This window comes from Nymphaea colorata, chromosome 4, assembly GCF_008831285.2.
Source record: "Nymphaea colorata isolate Beijing-Zhang1983 chromosome 4, ASM883128v2, whole genome shotgun sequence".
Taxonomy (NCBI): Eukaryota; Viridiplantae; Streptophyta; class Magnoliopsida; order Nymphaeales; family Nymphaeaceae; genus Nymphaea; species Nymphaea colorata.
Window position 1 is genome coordinate 22,763,015 of NC_045141.1, and position 17,791 is coordinate 22,780,805.

The 17,791-nt window shown below is 38.2% G+C and overlaps 3 protein-coding genes across 5 annotated transcripts in view; all 3 read left to right on the forward strand.

Annotated features, from left to right (window-relative positions):
• LOC116253530 (non-specific lipid transfer protein GPI-anchored 7-like) overlaps positions 1–14,579 on the forward strand; it is a 31,082-nt gene extending 16,503 nt beyond the window's left edge. Inside the window, exon 3 of the mRNA XM_031628377.2 lies at positions 14,363–14,579. The gene's annotated coding sequence lies outside the window, so the exon portion shown is untranslated. The remainder of the gene's footprint in view (positions 1–14,362) is intronic.
• On the forward strand, positions 7,189–8,029 carry LOC116253449 (21 kDa protein-like). Its single transcript, XM_031628270.2, has one exon. The coding sequence runs from the start codon at positions 7,195–7,197 to the stop codon at positions 7,813–7,815; it is 621 nt and encodes a 206-aa protein (XP_031484130.1). The 5' UTR covers positions 7,189–7,194; the 3' UTR covers positions 7,816–8,029.
• Positions 12,433–14,579, forward strand: LOC116252360 (non-specific lipid transfer protein GPI-anchored 7-like). 3 transcript variants are annotated; one of them, XR_004172147.2, is made up of 4 exons: positions 12,443–13,235; positions 13,372–13,422; positions 13,597–13,797; positions 13,947–14,579. XR_004172147.2 is itself a non-coding variant. In XM_031626565.2 (3 exons), the coding sequence occupies exons 1-3, from the start codon at positions 12,896–12,898 to the stop codon at positions 13,997–13,999; spliced, it is 444 nt and encodes a 147-aa protein (XP_031482425.1). In that variant the 5' UTR covers positions 12,433–12,895; the 3' UTR covers positions 14,000–14,579. The 3 variants fall into 3 exon arrangements, 2 of the variants coding, with proteins under 2 accessions (XP_031482425.1, XP_031482424.1); XM_031626565.2 differs by lacking the exon at positions 13,597–13,797 and having other exon boundaries at positions 12,433–13,235; XM_031626564.2 differs by lacking the exon at positions 13,597–13,797 and having other exon boundaries at positions 12,448–13,235; positions 14,160–14,579.
• Positions 14,580–17,791: the final 3,212 nt, after the last annotated feature.

Sequence of the window (17,791 nt, forward strand, 5' to 3'; positions counted from 1 at the left end):
AAAAAAATGACCTGAACCACCCACCACCCACCGACGACCGGACACCTCCTTCTCCACCACCACCACCAAGGTTCACGTCGAGGGTCCCCACAAGACCTCAGCAATAATGGTAGCAGCCTCGGCGTCGGAGTCCACCGCCTCTCTTTACCTCCTCAGCACCTCCAGCTCGAAGGCCCTCTTCTCCCGCTCCCTCAGCCCCTGCCCCACCTCCAATTATATAGCAAACTTGGCCACACACCCATCAAATGAGTGTCTGCTCCAACCACCCCTCCTCCAAGTCTGCAAAAGGGAACCCTCCATCGCCACCATCTCCACAAGGAGTGGAGAAATCTTGCATTTCTTCACCACTCACACTGCCCAGTTCTTTCTCTTCATTGCCTCCTTTGTGCCGCCAAAGTACCCAATCTCCATAATGCAATCCAAAGCTTCTGATTTCAAACCCAGGTCTTCCGAATCCAAGGCCTTTATGATCTTGGGGAGCTCCCCGCTTTCGACAAAGGGGCTTTTAATGGCGAGGATCAAGCTATAGAGGACCCTGAGGCTGTTGGCGGAGCCCAATTCCACCAGGGCCGTTGCCATCTTGCTCATCACCACCTAACCCACAAACATGTCCTTGTTGTTCCTTTCCTCCCATATGAATATAATTCTTAGATTGTTTTTTATTTTGTTAAATCGATTGAGAAGATAGTCAAAAATTGCAACAGTTTCATAATTTGAAAGGAGCATGAGAAATTAACATATATGCATTTAAATGCACCTAAAACATCATTTCACAAATTTATAGATCCAATATAAAACATAGGGAGAATTGGTAGATTACAGGCCCCTAACTTGGGGATAAAAACCAGACCCTCTATTTTTTTGCTAAAATAAAACCATCATAATATGTTTATAAAAACTAATTTAATATAAAACATGTTTTATTTTTAGTTGTTTTTACAAACAAGGAAGATTTTTCCATGGTTAAAATTTAGATGTTATATTAGCCATTCAATTATATGTTTGATCACATGATTAAATTCAATAAATTATTAACTTAACGTATGTTTCTAATCATTTTATTCATGAGACCATAGCAGTAAGTAAGTTTAGATCACAAAAAAGGAAAAGTACTCTAATCATTGCATTTAAGCAGTGTGGTTTTTATCCCTAACCTAGTAATATAGGACATAAAAATTGCTTATGTAGTTACCTAACTAATTTTAATATTAATAAAAAATAACTAATTTGAATAGTTAAAAAAGAATTAGTAATCCTATATTGTATAATTAAAGAGACCAATAAAAATCAGTCAACATGCAATTTGTTGATATAAATGTTATTTTAATAAAATTTTCCATCAACCCAACTAATTTTAGCAATAAACTTGGCCTTAAAAATATTGAAATACATTAATTTATTTGTAAAACTCATAAAATCCAAAAATAGGGCAATATGAGCTGATTCCTAGCCAAACGAGCTTGACAAAAAAGTTGTTCTCCATTGAAAAATCCAAAATTTATGTGTATGGTTTTAATAATATCAAAAGGTAAGGCGTGTTTTCTGTTATTTTAACTTTTTATGTTCTGTTCACCAAGACCAAATATTACACAATTAAAATATCTCACAGCAACCACATGATCGATGTACCTCACCTTGTGGTTAAATATTTTTTAACATATTGTTTTTTTTAAAAATAATATAAAATTTAATTGACTGAATTTACTGGGTTAATTACACGACACCATTTACTTGGTTGACTCTTGGGCAATTCTTTTAGGATTTTTTCCAAGGATGGTATATAATTACCAAAATTGATCAAGGGTGAAATTAAAATGTTTGGAATTGTTAAATAGTAAAATTTTATTTTTCAAAATTTCAAGGGACCGTGCCGTGAACTCAAATTTGAGGTAGGCGAATAATGACTGGTGCTAAAAGATGTAAAGGTAAAGAAAATATACGGATAAAAATTAACTTGAAGGATGAAAGGAACATAAAATAATTATTATAAACACTTGTCTGAATATAAATGAGAGGGAAGGGAAGTAAATGAATTGTTAAATATGATAGTTTCTTGTTGATTAAGGAGATTACGTCAAATAATTTAAGATTGTTGTCAGTCTTTATAACATAGTAAGAAAATTTTTTCACTCTTTCAGATTCTTTTATCCAGGACTTAGTCTGACCTGCTCTTATATTTATAGCTTAGCAGGTTTAACTTTTAATTGTTTTTAAAATTTTAGAATCGGGTTATGTGGACTGGGAACAATTGTTACATTTATTAATTTTCATTTTATAAAACACAAAGATTTAATAGTGAAGAGTAAAAATCCAAAACGAATCAGATAAATGTAAACCCAGTAGCCAATCCAAATATCCGCTAGCTTGCTCTTTTCCGTTTACATCGAATAAGCAAACTATTGGCTTTTCACGTTGAGATATACAACTAACTAGCAGGTTGATAAAAGAATGTATTTCTTTTGTTAAAAAAGAAATGCAACCCATTTTTCATTTGTTAAATGCATTTGTTGTTGTTGTTGATGTATATACATGTCACCTTAGCTGTTTCTTCCTCAGTTTATAATCTACTCATCATCAACTCAAACACAAGATGGAACTGGTAAATTCAAGTCCGGTTCCTCACACTTAGAGGTCGTTTAATGACCACATGACACGCGAGACAAGACACGTGTGTCCTGTATAAATAATTTTTTTTTTCATTCTGTTTCAAGCTAACCTTTAGAACAGACTAGACAGAACACTTCCTCTCTCGCCCCGAACGACCACGAGCCTTGACCCCGAGCCCTCGATGCCACCTTCTTCTCCTCCACACCCGCCCCCATCTCTCCACCCTTTCTCCTCTTTTCCACCCCCGAGCTGCCTTTCTCTTTCATCTCTGTCCCCGAGCTACCGTAGCCTTTTTTATTTCTCTCATTCTTTTCCATTGTCTGAGCTGTCCTAGCCCTTTCTGTTTCTCTCTTTCTCTTTCTCTTCCGTCTCTACAGGAGGAGACCCCCCATACTTTCCTTTGTGCTTCTTCCTCTTCTTCATCAGCTGAACGGAGTCATTGAGTTATCTGCCCGATGCTTTCCTTTGCACCTTCTGTCTAAGGTGCCATGAAGGACTGTGTGGAAAATGTGGCCCGACTCCATAGACATGTTGAAGCAATCACTTGGGGGAGATGGAGAACCTTAGACAGAAGCAATGGGGGCTGGAGATGAATGATCTGCAGAAGTGTGTCAGCGCGGCGCTTACCAATGCCGACACCTGTGCCGACGGGTTCTCCAGCGAAGCCATGAATGGTCCGGTCAAGGAGACCGTCCGAGCAAGTATCCTTACCGTGGCTCCGTTGACTAGCAATGCCTTGGATTTCGTTAACAAGTTGTCACAAACTAAAGATGGGATAGTACACTCAAGCCCCCTTGTGTGAGTCATTAGATAGGTCAATTAGTCATCTGTGCTCTCTCTCTCCTCTCTCTCTCTGGTGCCAACAAAATCTCCATATACCTGTGATGGAGCTAAACTTAAGACCTTAAAGTTGGAAATAGTATTGGATGCGTTTCTCTTGAAAAGAAAAAGGAAATCCATGAACCCATCGGGCAATTAGTCTATGTATCTATTTATTTATATATAGATGTTTATCTATCTATGCATATTCATGTGCTTAGAGATGCATTAAGAGACGTATTTAATAAGCATATCTAGAGACGTATATAATAAGCATCAATCTTACTTAAGCAACAACTTGTTTAATTCATGATAATAAGTATTGATAGCGCATTTCTCCTGTTTTTTTCTGCTTAATTTAATCTGCAAAGAATCAAGATGGGGAGGGAGGATACACTATCACATATTAGTTGGCATTAAGATATAAAGGGTGAGAAACAATGCACATAACGATCAGCTCAAAGAATTAAGATACTAATAACATATTTTCTCTCTCACTCTCTCTCTCTCTCTCTGTTTGTGTGTGCCATTAAATCGAATTAATTTGAGGAGGCAGTGCTTGGACGTCGAAGATGAGCGATAATGCACTTAATTTGCATCCTTATCAATCGTTTTCATGGTGTGAGTTATTGATTAATAAAACGACGTGCTAAAACAGAAAGCTAGAAAATGTGAAGAGAAGAATGTAGCACATCGTGGACGAGCAAGGAGAAATTGCGCTATCGGGCTTTTTTGATTAATTTGCAGTGTACTTCTTTCATTGTGACCCGACCCGGCAAATTAATTTTCCTATTTATGGAACTTGTACACTTTTAAACACCGTTATCAATAATGCTCGGGATTGGAGCGTGTCGGCCGATACAAATTTGGAATCGGCTCCCAGCCTGTATACGTTTTCAGTTTTTTTTCCTATATAAATTTTAAATTATTTTAAAGTATTTTAACATTTTCAAATATATATATATATATATAATAATATATATATATATATATGTATATGTATATATATATATAATTATAATGATACGTATCGGCCAATATGCTATAGGGTCGAACAAATTGGTGTGGCGCTATACTATTATTTGCAACCTGAATTTAAACAATAAAATATTTATGATCTTGTTATTATAAATCATGATAATTGGCAGAATATCATAGTCAAGCACTTTACGAACTGAGTTTATGTTTATCTTAAAGAAGGACTTGTACGGGATTTTATTGCTATGCCTTTCTTTAATTTTTAATATTTTTCAAGTTAAATAGTTGGAGGGGAGCATGATGAATGCCAATTAAGTTGAAAACTTTTAATATCAACTCTCAACTCTATCGATTACGCTAAGTTTTTTTAAACCGTGCAATTCCCACCTATAGATGTTTTTGTGAATGTATTTCCTAGGGTTTACACAAATTGGATACGGTTTTCTCGAATGACGTTGAATCGAGTTTCAACTGAGAATTCAAACTTTTTTTTGGTAGTTGTGCACCAAAAAATATTTTGGGAATCATGAAGGATTATTTTGAAATATTTCTGCACTACTGAACAATATTGCTGCCAATTAATCCACTTTGGATCGGCTGGAAATGGGTCAGATCTGGTTAGAGGGTCCTAGCTTTTTTTGGGCCAATCCCATATAGACCGGACTGGATCCCTATATATATATATATATATATATATATATATATATATAAACGGAAGAGTTTACAAATCCTACCGCAACAAAACAAAATGCAAGTCTTGAATGAATTGGTTAAATCTCTGGTTCAAGTTGAACTAAACCCTTGTTGTCAAAAAGCCAATTTTTCAGGGCAACTAGTAGTAGCCTGATTTCTTTATTACCCATATCGTAGAACAATGAACGCAGAAGAACAATGAACATGACATGCTTCACTACAGCAAGAAAAACATGATAGCTTACTTTTCCTAATGCAGTTGCTTCAGGTAAAAGTTTGAGGAACTGTCTTTCGCTTTAGTCAGCAACGTCACATGCCACTCCTAAAATCATGCAACAATCACAGGGTAGATGATTGAGACTTGAAGCTGAAGCCAGTTTGATTTGGTTCAAGGTCCAGCTCTATTTGTGCCTTGTTCTACTCCACATGCTATTTGAACTAAAATATTGATATCACCACCAACCATGCAAGGACACATTATATCGTGGCTCTCATTTGGTCAAGGACCATTTCACATCAATTGATCGACATTTTTGAATACTAACTTATTGAAAGTGGTCCAAAGATAAGATCGAGACCAGGCATGAGCAAGCCATGCCAAGTTGGGAAATCCAATGAATTAAGGCTTTTACATTAGGGCAGGTTCTATGGAAGACATGTAAGGGTCATTAGAGTTAGACAATGAAAATAGTAAACCCGTGAATATGCCCTAAGGATTGGGGTGAATTCATGAAACATCATAATGTTTCATGAATATGCCTTCAAATTTAATATGAATTCATAAAACAGTTTATTACATTAATGTTTCATGAATATGCCTTCAAATTTAATATGAATTCATAAAACAGTTTATTACTGTTCTCATTGCTAAACAATCCCATATAAAATTGGCTGTTGGTTCAGCAGCCACAACTAGGACCTTTCACTCGTCTGCATGGTTTTGGTAGTCTGTGTAAGGCTTCCACTGCAAGAGCCTTCTTGAACAACAATTTAAACTAATGGTCATGGTAACAGCCATGGCCAATGGAGCACCCACCTGTAAGTACTCTGGTGATAGATGATTTTGCATGTTGGCAGTTAGTTATTTCTCCCAGTAAATCAACATAAGATGATTGCTAACTTAAGGCAAAGTTTATGCAGGTGTAATTGGTTCCACTAGAGAGGTGTCACATTAATGCAGTCACTTCCTATGAGTAACACTAGAGCAATGTGTAGCAGTTCCCATTAGAGGACAGTGAATAAGAAGAAAATTGTATTGTTAAAGCAAATTTCCCTACAGCACGTGTTCCAAGAATCTTATGTTCACATTTCAAGGAACATCTGTATTTGGATCCCACAATCAAATGGTTGACATAATCACACCGTGTTTCATGGACCAAGGACATGGCGTTCTGTAACACAAGTTTTAGCAACCTGTCTTCTAGAAGCACAACGTTCTTACCAAATGTCTTTTTGTAAGTACTACTGGTTCTACCAACCACACTGCTTTATAGAGAAAGGAAAGTAATAGTTCAATGACTAAATCTTCTTTCCTTCCACCAGCACTAAGAACACTTGGAGCACATAAACGTCATTTGGCGAAGAGATACTCTCTAGTGGTCCCTTGAACCTGCTCCAAAGAGTGAGGAATATTCATGAAACAATAGGTCTAGTGTTACATGAATCTACTTCAATCTTTGGGTAGGTACATGGGATGCTCACCAAGCGTTCCTGCTATCAAACAACTTCTATAGAACAAGTTACCTTACCTTGGTACTCTGCATAAATGGTGGAACTGGTTTCCCAGTATCGATGCTCATTTGTACCCTTGTCCTTAGCATGCAACAAAATGAAACAGATAATTAAGTTTGCAAACCAAACATGCTACCATCCTGCCCCGATGTAATGATACTAAGCAAACAGCTATCGTAGAAAAAGACCAAATACGAACTGCTTCGGGAAAGAAGATTCAGCTAGGTTGCCAATCAATCCAGACAAAAATTTCTGGTCTTTTTCCTGGTGACTCTTTAGACGCTAGTAAATTTCCAATCCAACTGCCTCTGCACTATATAAAGTTCCTCATCTCTGTTCGAGGAAAGACAAAATAAGAGCAACAGCATGAATTTCCTCCCTCTCTCTAGATCTGTAATCATATTGTCTGTCACCATCCTCACCATTACAAATCTAGAGTTGGCTTATGGAGACACCATGTTCAACCAGACTCAAAACAGCACAGAGTTCATCAGGGCTTCTTGCAATGTCACCCTCTACCCCAGCCTCTGCTTCAAATCCCTGGAACATTTTGCTCACATGGTAGATAGCAGCTCAATGAACCTAGCCCATGCTGCTCTATCTGTGAGCCTAGTCCATCTTGACCAGGCACTGGTCATAATATCCAGGATGCGGTTCATGGCTATGAGCGCAGGAGAAGCAGGGGCTCTTAGAGACTGTATAGATAATCTCGCGGATTCGGTTGATGAGATGCAGAGGTCGATGCGAGAATTCAGGCGCCTAGGCAGCCGGGCGGGCAACATGAGGTTTCAGATCAGCAACATACAGACTTGGGTGAGCGCGGCGCTCACTGACGAGGACACGTGCTTTGATGACTTCGGCGGCGTCGATGGGAGCATCACGTTTACTGTGAGGAGGATGATGAGGAAGATTGAAAGGCTGACCAGCAATTCCTTGGCACTCTTCAACAAATTTGCAGATGATGTGATTCAAGGATTGATCCATTAGATAGAAGAGATGATATGCATGCTTCCCAGTTTGTGAGTGTGAGTGCTTTGTGTTCTTACCCTGTTGTTGAACTGCGGAGTAGATCCTTGTGAGTTGTGAAGTTTTTTCTAGAGAAAAACTTAGGAAGTTTTTTGCAGTTGACTGGCAAGGAGATCAGGTTTTCAATGGAGGCCTATCAGATTATGCCATATAAAGATGAAACCCTGGCATTGAATTCTTGACCTTCTTCAAATTGAACATCTTCAAGGACGACTCTCTAACCAGGTGGATGAAGCTCTTTAATTTTGACAGAAAATTTGAAAGCTAGAACCATCTTGTTTGATATGGGCAGCTGATCATTATCTTCAAAACTACTCCTTTATCCTCAAGGCCGGTTGATCCAATATGAAACCCCACCACATAAAATCACAACTTTGAAAGAAAGAAGTTTAAGAAATTTAATGTTTGATGTTCTAGGAATCATACTAACCATTGGAAAAAGGAGCCACTAATTGTTTCACGGTTATTTTTCTTCAATAGCATTTTCTCTTAATTACAGTAGTGGGCAGATCAATTGGCCAAAAATATAAGTTAACTGTGTCGTTGCGGCTTTCTGAGTTTTGGTAATAAGAATCACAATTCACTAAATTAATCACAAATTCATTAATAGCTCGTTTTACTAACGATCCTAAAAGAGATACCCGTAAAAACTGGTTAAGATTGTACTGATTAACCGGTTCATTTACTTAAATTTTGCTTTTCGTTTAACTGTCTTGCTATACAAGCTCCACTTTTTCTATGAATACTTCATGACTATGACGTCATGCTTCTTGCTTATTGGAGTTCAACTGGCAAAAATAGTTTCTGTTGTGCTGCTGTGAACAAAATTGTTAACAGGCAATTCTTGAACTTGGGTAGGAGTAAAATGATGCATGTCAAGCAAATCGGATGTAAAAGCACTTCCAAGTTCTTTGCAGATCTGAATCTTGAAATGATGAATCTTAAAAATTTGGCCATGCCCCACGGTGGTAGTAATGATCAGGAATTGCTTTTTGCAGCTGCAAGTTGCAACTGCCTCCATGCCGATAGTGTGCATTTTATAAGATCTGTTGTAAAATTTAGACCTGAACTAAAAGTTAAGTCCCAAAACTGTCTATTTGTATCCCATTCCTTTCTTCTGAAGTCATTATTTTAATAGTGGTTATCTCAGATTTCGCAAGAAAAATCGAGCAACTGCTTTCTTTCTCTACGGCCAGATCCTTCGCTGTTTTGAACTCCCCAAAACTTCGATTAACTTTAGCAGCCCGTCCAGCTAGAAAGGGTGAGGCAAGGACCATCTTCTTCCTCGCTTCCGAAGATCGATCTCTCTATCACATTTGCAGACCTCATGGATCCTGCTGCGTACACAATTCCCCTTCTTGCCTTAAATCTGGAAAGTGTGTTAGGAGTCTGGACAATTTTGAATTGCCGTTGCATGTTGCAGATCTTTCATTTGCAAGTCTGTTAGAGACCTGATCATTTAAATATTTGTTGTTAATAGAATATGTAGACAAAATGCTGTTCTTCTTAAATTAGTTGTAGACTTGGATTGAGTAGTTCAGAATTCCGAAGGAGTAGCTTGTAAACATCACCCTGTGCAAAAGAATTACTTAATTTTCATCCTCTACGTTAAGCCCAAAAGCGGAGAGTCCCTCATTAACTAAACAAGTGATTTTAAATATAACTAACTACCAAAGCCAGGGTATGGTAGGACTATATATATATATATATATATAATACAAAAAATTCAACCATTACATTTTAATGAACAATAACTCTAAAAATAAAATGAAAACTGAGTGGAAAAAAATAAATCACTTAAAATTAAGCAATCTGGATCAGTTTCATTCTAAAAAATAGCCATGTGTTCGAGTATCCACTTTGAGTATCGATACAACAACACTGGCACATGAATTTTATTAAAGCACTCATATGATTTAGCTTATAATGATTGACAAATCGGTTATTGCAAATGATATAGTGTATTTGCATATAAAGTATTTTGGAGGATGCTTGATCACTGTATATTTTAGATGATTAAGCAGAAACAAGGATGATTTTTCCAATGATAAGATGATGGGGATGAAGCGCAATCGATTTTTTTTCTCAAAAAGAGCCTCAACAAAAAAAAAAAAGTATTTAACTGCATTTTGTGTAGCAACTTGTTAGTTGTTAAGGCATTTTACGTAAAATGCTCTAACACCCAAGTTTTTCTTCGTGTAATGCATATCCCAACTCATGTTTAAAAAATTCAAATGGCGATCTTGCCTTTTTAATTCTTTCTGAAGTTTAAGAAAAACATGCTTCTTTGAGTCACTCGATGGTCATTTTCATGGCAGTCAATAGTGGAAATCTCCAAGCATCCAATGCAAAATCGCATCAGAGATAATTGTCTTTCTTTTAGTCTGGAGTTCGACAAAAGAAAAGGATAAGAGGCTGGTGGAAAATCAAAATAAATATCGACTGTCAGAACCAAAAAACAAGAAGAGGTCAAGGATAGAAATAGAAATTTTTTGTATCAGGCCATTTTGGACGTAGAGGTAGAGATAAAAATTTTTCATGACGATGGTTGAATTATAGTTTCAATATTTTTTTACTTTTCATATAAGATAAATAAAATTTACATATAAATTTTAGAAAAAAAAAGTTTTGAATGAGGCAAAGCCCCTGGCTCCTCCCCTGTTTGCACAACATCACCAGGTTGGTCCAGTCTCTTCATTTTTCTGTCCTCTTCCCGATCGCTTTAGTGGACAACTTTCCTTGTTTACAGTTATCAATATACAGAAAAGTCTGGCCATCCAGGGCGGCAGAGTCACGTCAGCCAAGAGGCACCGGGCCGCACCTTTTCATTCAAAAATTTACATATTTTAGCAGCCCTCTATACTCAGTTATTAATGAGTTATGGGCCCTCTTATTAACTGGTAGTTCAATTTTCATGGGTGCAATACATATGCATCTTTAACGGAAAGACTTTGATTGTTTGAGTTCCACTAAGCTCGTTGAATGTGCAAGCACAGGAAAGGCTGTGGACTGAATTTAGCTGGCTTAGCTCGACTCCTAAGCGCACCAGAAAGGAAAATCATCATGCAAGTAACTTTTTCAAGAAGCCAGAATCACGATTGACATTCATGGCCGACAAAGAAAAAGATGGTCTGATCTCCGGCCTTTAAAGTCGCAGCAATGGAGCATAACCCACCACGTTGATGGGCCAACTTCTTGGTCCAAACGCGTGAAAAGCCCGTCAGAAAAGAAACTTCAGCCTTAGACCAATCATCTCTTCTAACAAAAAATGGAAGAGAAACTCTGCTCAACTTCCCAGTCCGATTGTCTCCAACAAGTCAAGTAACTGAATGATCACGCCAATACGTACTTAAAACACCATTCCCTCACTTCACTTTCACTTTGCCCCAACTTTATATCAAGTCATCCAAGTTGGTTAGGGCGTGCACCCTGATGTTAATGAGGTCCTGAACAAGCCAACAGGAACTCCTCCTAATTCTTTAAAAAGATTGAGGTTAATCACCCAGTTACAAGTTACAGCGCACTAGAGTTAGCATTCCAAGACACCAAAACAAGGCCTGATACGGATGGGAGAAGGGTGGGGGTTTCGGTTTTGAGGCAGAAGATAAAATCATATATATTTCTTTTGGTTAACACCAAGTAAAAGGGAGGCTGAATCCTAGAAGGTAAACCATCTAAAATGCACTTTGAAAGTTTATGGGTTGTTTGGCATTCACTTTATATAAGTGTTCATGAATCCTTTCAATCTTTGAAACATATTCATGAGACATTCATAGATGATCTCCAATACCAAATGACCTCTTAGAAGCTGTTCGGTAACAGTTATGAATTTATGTTAGAAAATGAGGCATGAATCTCCCTCAATGTTTTGGGTATATTATGAGATAATCACAATATATTACTGTTGCCAAACGGCAGAAACATTTTTTTGATGTTGTTCCTCTCTTTATTGTGGACGACCTAAGAAAGTCCTTAACGATTATAGGATTGACATCTAAATAAACTACCAGTTTCTTGTCCACAGAACAATTATGATTACCAAACAGTAAGACATATTTAGTTAATTCAGAAATAATCCGATCCAATCTGTCTGCAGGCATCTCCCAGCATGACAAGAATGTCCCATTTCAATATTGTTCTGCTGATTTCCACGAGTCTTTACTTGTTACGATGGAGCACAGATTCAAGTACCAATACTCTTCCTGTACAACTCACAAGTTTGGAAAGGGAGTTCCCAGGGCCACGAAAGATGACGATGGACAGGTGGGGGTTCTCGCATGCTTTTCAAAAGTAAGGGTAATTCCAAATCAAACTTTTCCAGAAAAAAGGAACACGGGAATGCATCTAATCTTTCTGCATGGTTCAAAATAAAAGCCTCAAACAATGGTTTTGGAGAACAAGAGAAGGTTGAAGGAAGATAATCTCGAACTTGGCACCTAAGTTTCCAGCAGAATTGAAAGGCTATTCGGTGCTTTGAAGTTTTCAAAACCAGCCATGGATTTTTGGCCAGTGAAGACAACCCAAACAGGTCTTTAGAAAGCTCTTTTTTCCCGCTTCGAACGCAAGGCCGGATCAATTTTGTCTAATTTCGCAGCCAGAACGCACACGCATACATACACATTTCCTCCAAGTTTGAACGCACACGCATACATACACATTTCCTCCAAGTTTTCAACTTTTATCTTTGGTTTCGGCTTGAAGAATCTCTCTACAGTTGCATGGCTGTTTTCTCATTTACCGAAAGCCATGGCCCATGAGGCGTCTTTTCTACTGAGAGTTCGAGTTAAAAAATACTGACGGACGCTTTGCGAGTCGGTCGAATGGCAATCGTTCACCATGGTTGCAGAAAAAGAGGTCTCACGGGACACCAAGAGACACCAGTATATAATCCAGGGAGGGTGCTGTCAGCTGTGGAGTCCCATCCATCTTCCCCTCCCCAACACGCATATCAGTTCAGTTGGCAAGAAGAGAGGTCCTCCTCTTCTTGTTTTTGTTTTCAGAGAGAGAAGAAGAAAGGCGGTAAGGATTAGGTGGAGGGGCGATGGAGGCGGGAGCAGGGGGAAGAGCCATGGTGCTGATGATGATGGTGCTGGTGGTGGCGACGATGACGGGATCCCACAGAAGGGGGGTCGGCGTTCAGGCACAGCTGGATTGTGCTTCGAAGCTGGTATCTTGTGCGAATGCCATCAGCAACACGTCGATTAAGCCGGGGAAAGAATGCTGCAGCGCCCTCGCCGACGCCGTCAAGAACGAGCTGAAGTGCCTCTGCGACGTCTATAACAGTCCCAGCATCTTCCAGAACTTCAATATCAACGCTACTCGGGCTCTCGAGATCCCCGGGCTGTGCGGCGTCTCTGGCGACCTCAGCCGTTGCAAGTCCGGTATGGAGTCAAAACCCCAATCTTCCCCAACTGCGTTTTCTTCTCTCCCTTCTTTTTGAGGTTTTACTGGAGAAGATGAAGATTCTCTCTCTGTCTCTTTCTCTCTTGCTGAATATATGCTGTTCTCTTTTGTCAGTGGCACCTGCTCCCTCTCCATCATCTTCCGCGGCACCAAATCCAGCTTCAGGTTCTCTCTCTCTCACACACAGTCTCTCTCTTATGGCCTGAATTTTGACTGCGAACTTATGAAACATGATGGACAAGCTTTTTTTTTTTCTTCTTCACTTGAGATTTGTTACAAATAGGAGACAGGAAGAGAGTTCTTGCAATCTGAGTCTGAGAATTTCCCATAACGTTATAGGTTTGTTTTGGACTCGTTCTCTTTAATGGAGGTGGCTGGCCCATTTTCTCCTCAACAACTCGGAATGTTCAATAAAAAACAGATACTGTATGTCAGCAATGGTGTGGAGCGAAAGACAGCAAAAACATTCAATAAAGGCTTTAATTTTATGGGCAGAGTTGGTGTTCCTCTCAAACTCTTAATTAATGGAACAATGATCACGTGAGTTCTCCCCCAAAAACTATTCATGCAACACCAGGGTTATCACCCGAACAAATAAACCAAATTTTTATCACTCATCGAAAAAACTGACTGTATAACTAATTTTGATTTGAACTGAGGTCTCTGACATGGCTTTGAGTTTCATCCAGACAAGTCGCCGGTCTTAGTTGTGGAGAAAAGCTTGAACCTGCAATCTGCCTGATCTAGTTGGAAGTGCTTAGGCTTTGGAGTTCTAGTGAGACAGCCAGGGAGATGAGTGTTCTTCTTGGCTTGACTGAACTTCTTAAGTGCTGTTAAGAAAGATGTTTTTACCATTTGCTGGTGCCATTCTAATTGGGTCTGTTGAAACATGGTTGATACAGGTTCAGATAATAAGCAGGGGAATGGAGCTTTGAGGTTGACATGGTCATTGAAGCCTTTGTGGGCGCTTGGTTTATTCTGGATGTCACTCATCATGGTTTGAGCTGATACAGTGATACCCTTTTCACCTACATGAAAAGAATCCATTTACAGAGTAGCCTTCATTCATCTTTGGGCTGGTCTACTTTGGAGAGTGTAACTTGAGGTCTTTTCTCTTTGTTTTATTTATTATTGTAGGGCATCACCTTATGCACTGTCATTTATGTTTCTACTAGTGGCTATGGTTCATGTTGGCATTAGTCTTGCTTTTGATGCTTCTTGGTTGCTTTCTGTTTGTTGTAATATTTATCATTTGGAAATTTACTTTGTGAACCAATAGTCATGGCTTTGCAAATATATTTTAGAAACTGAGTTCATGAATCCATGGGTTTGACAATTCCTCCAATGGTTGGCCGATGGGTTTATCTGAGAACTATCTTTAGGGTTTCTCTGTTTATTGGTGGGTTTCACATAACGGATGTAAACAAGGTCTTTCTAAGAAAACATCCCATAAGATTGGAACCATCACAGGCCAAATTTCACTTCCAATGGATTGTCGATCTCATTCGGCCCACTTGTTGAAAATTGAATGGCCAGCTTATAATTCTGTGAATAGACTGATACAGCGATGCAATTGAATTGATTATAAAGCGGTAGGAACTATTGTTGTATACAATCTTTAGAAAAGATAAACAGAGGGGATCCTGCAGGAAGAGGAACATTCACTTACTCCTGTGTTATTGTGTGTCTGACTCTTATTCTTTGTTGTTCTTCCTCTTTCTTTACAATACTTATTTTGCTTATGACGATATTGTCCACTACAATGTAAGACCGTAAATACAAGCCCCTTGAACCTCATGAAGAGCCATGTGTTTGTAGAGTTCCGAAAGAGGTTTTGCAACTCATGGCCAACTTTCACTGGATTGGTTGTGACACTTCTGGCATTCTTAGTTCACATAATCTAAGGATCTCCAACTCGACCATGTAGGCATTTCATCAATTCAGGCTTGTTTGATCCTTACTGACTAAATGTGACCAGAACTAGCAAGGCCATTGCTCATATTGAGGAGCCTCCTCCTGCATAACTAGATTTCAGCTTTTGCTTCTCGTGATGAATGGTATGCTGGGTGTAAATAATCAACATAGAATCCAAGAAAAATTACTCACAATTTGCATTATAATTTGTCAAAATATGACATTTTCTTCACCTAAGAACAATATAAACAACTGTGGATGTTACAAATACTGTACAAATACGTCATTGATTTTGCAACTAGTGCACTCGACAACATAATCGGATGATAGACCATTCTTTGTGAAGATACGATCGTTGTTGAAAAGGCAAGATGCAATGGATGAATGTCCTCCACGAGGAAACTGATAACTCCCAAGGTAAAAGTACATGATCTAGAAAAATATGAAAGTGAAAAGCTCATTTCAAATTTATACCTGCACATGATGCAAACGATTTGTGTTTTATCAAAATCAGTGATCAGAGAAAGCCTTCAAAAACCTGGTCTTGGGGCTTGAGGCTAATCTTCTTGCAAATCCTTGGCAAAATATTCAGTGTTGTTCAATAATCAAAACTAGCTAGGGGTACGGTGCCTCCATCTTCGATAAGCCAATAAACAAACCAATTGCATAACAGCCAATAAACACCTGAATTTGGATTGGATCCAGTCTTTTATTGAAACTGACTTAATCAGAATATTCTAATCTAATGGAATTGATTCCATATCAGATTTAAACTCTACCCGATAAAATGAATTGGATCAACAACGCATAAGATCCAACGTGTATCGTTAACTTGCTTATATCTTCATCGAATCGCAGTTGGGTATTGAACTTCAAATATGTTTCACTGACTCGTTAAGTTAATAATCAGTTTCAATTCTCCATCTGCAGAACTGGAATCAGGATGATAATCAACTGTCTGTACCTCATCCATGACATCTCCAATTTGAATAATCCCAAAATCAACACTCATCAATACCACCACCATGGCTCGAACTGAAGACGTGGTTACTACACACCACCTAACTCTATCCATTTGGTAGGTGAAAGACCCATACGAAATCGTATTGGCCTTTCATCTTTCCCAAATGGATGGTTGAGAGAATCAAGGAGAAAAAAAAAAAATGTTAACTAATGTTCAATAGTCACAAATAATGTACGACCAAGTTTATACCCGGGGTATAATACAGTGAGCTTAAAAAAATGGGAAAAAAGGAAAAAAATGTGGTAAATTTTGAAAAAAATTAAAAGTAGAAGAAAAATAAAATAAGTGAGAAATTAATAACCCAAACATCGAAAGATAAGTAGATTTACAAAAAGTAAAAAACATAAAATGAAAAAAACTGTTTGGCACTAAAAAAATGAAAAAGGTGAAAAAAACATGTTAAAAACGATAATGTTTAAAAAAACGTATTTTTAAAAGTTTTAAACGGCAATTTAATTGATTGCGAGGTCGTGTACCAACTCCTCTATATATCTATATATAAGAATGTGTTCGATCCGCCTAGTTCATCGTCTTTTGTTAAAAATACAAAGGATGATCTGCTTTTGCGTCTGGACTTTTGCCGTTAAAATGTGTATTGTTAACATCAATTTTTGAACGGCGTAAACTGTTGATTTTCAGAGACGTCAATGTGGAACGAAATCCTCAGAAGAAAAATCGAAGATATATGCGACTGGGCGTCATAAACTTTCCAATGAGCGACACTATGTTTTTTTTTTTCCTAATTTTAATAGGAAAGTGTTTCTTTTCAAAATTTCCAAAATTTTGTAAACAATCCATGATGCCAATAGGTTTTTTTAAAAAAAACATATAGCCTCAAGGGGGCTTTGGGCTGCTTGGCTGACCTGCTGTGTCGCTAGTAAACAGTTGGTTACTGGTTGGAGTGGCATGAGCATCAACTTCTTTATTCTATGTCACCAAGATGCAGAGTGCAGGTGCCAGCGCGGGACATCTCAAAAATTTAGGTGTGGTAGAGGGGCGAGAGTATTTATTAATTTATTATTATAATATATTAATAATATCAAATTTGTTAAAAAAAGCCCAAAAAACGTGATGCCGTTTGAGTGCGAATCTGGGTCGCACCCGCACTCGCGTCGCATCGATGCGGGTGCGTTTTCCATTCTGCCGCACCCTGGTAACATAGATTGGAGTTGAATGAGCATCAACCTCTTTGTGTTAATAAATGCGACACATGGATTAGGGATCCTATACCAAGCCTGAACCTCAGCCCCGAACCGTGGTGACAAAGCCGGGATAAGACTTTACTCTTGACCATATCTACTTTTTCAGATATTCACATGTTTAGATTCATATCAGATGAAAAAAAATCATACCCACTTTCCTGATCACAATCAGCTTTAGAATTGCATTTTTGCCATTCGATTTAGTTAAACGCAAGTTCACACGAGGTCATCTCCGAGAGGGTTGGTGCAATGAGTGGGGCAAGGCAAACCATGAAAAATTAAGTAAGGTCTTGTAAAGGGGCACCAATACATAAGCAGTAGCAAAAACATATATTAAGTTTATTTTAATAATTCAAAAATCAATATCTAGCTATGATATATCCTTTGAAGGCCC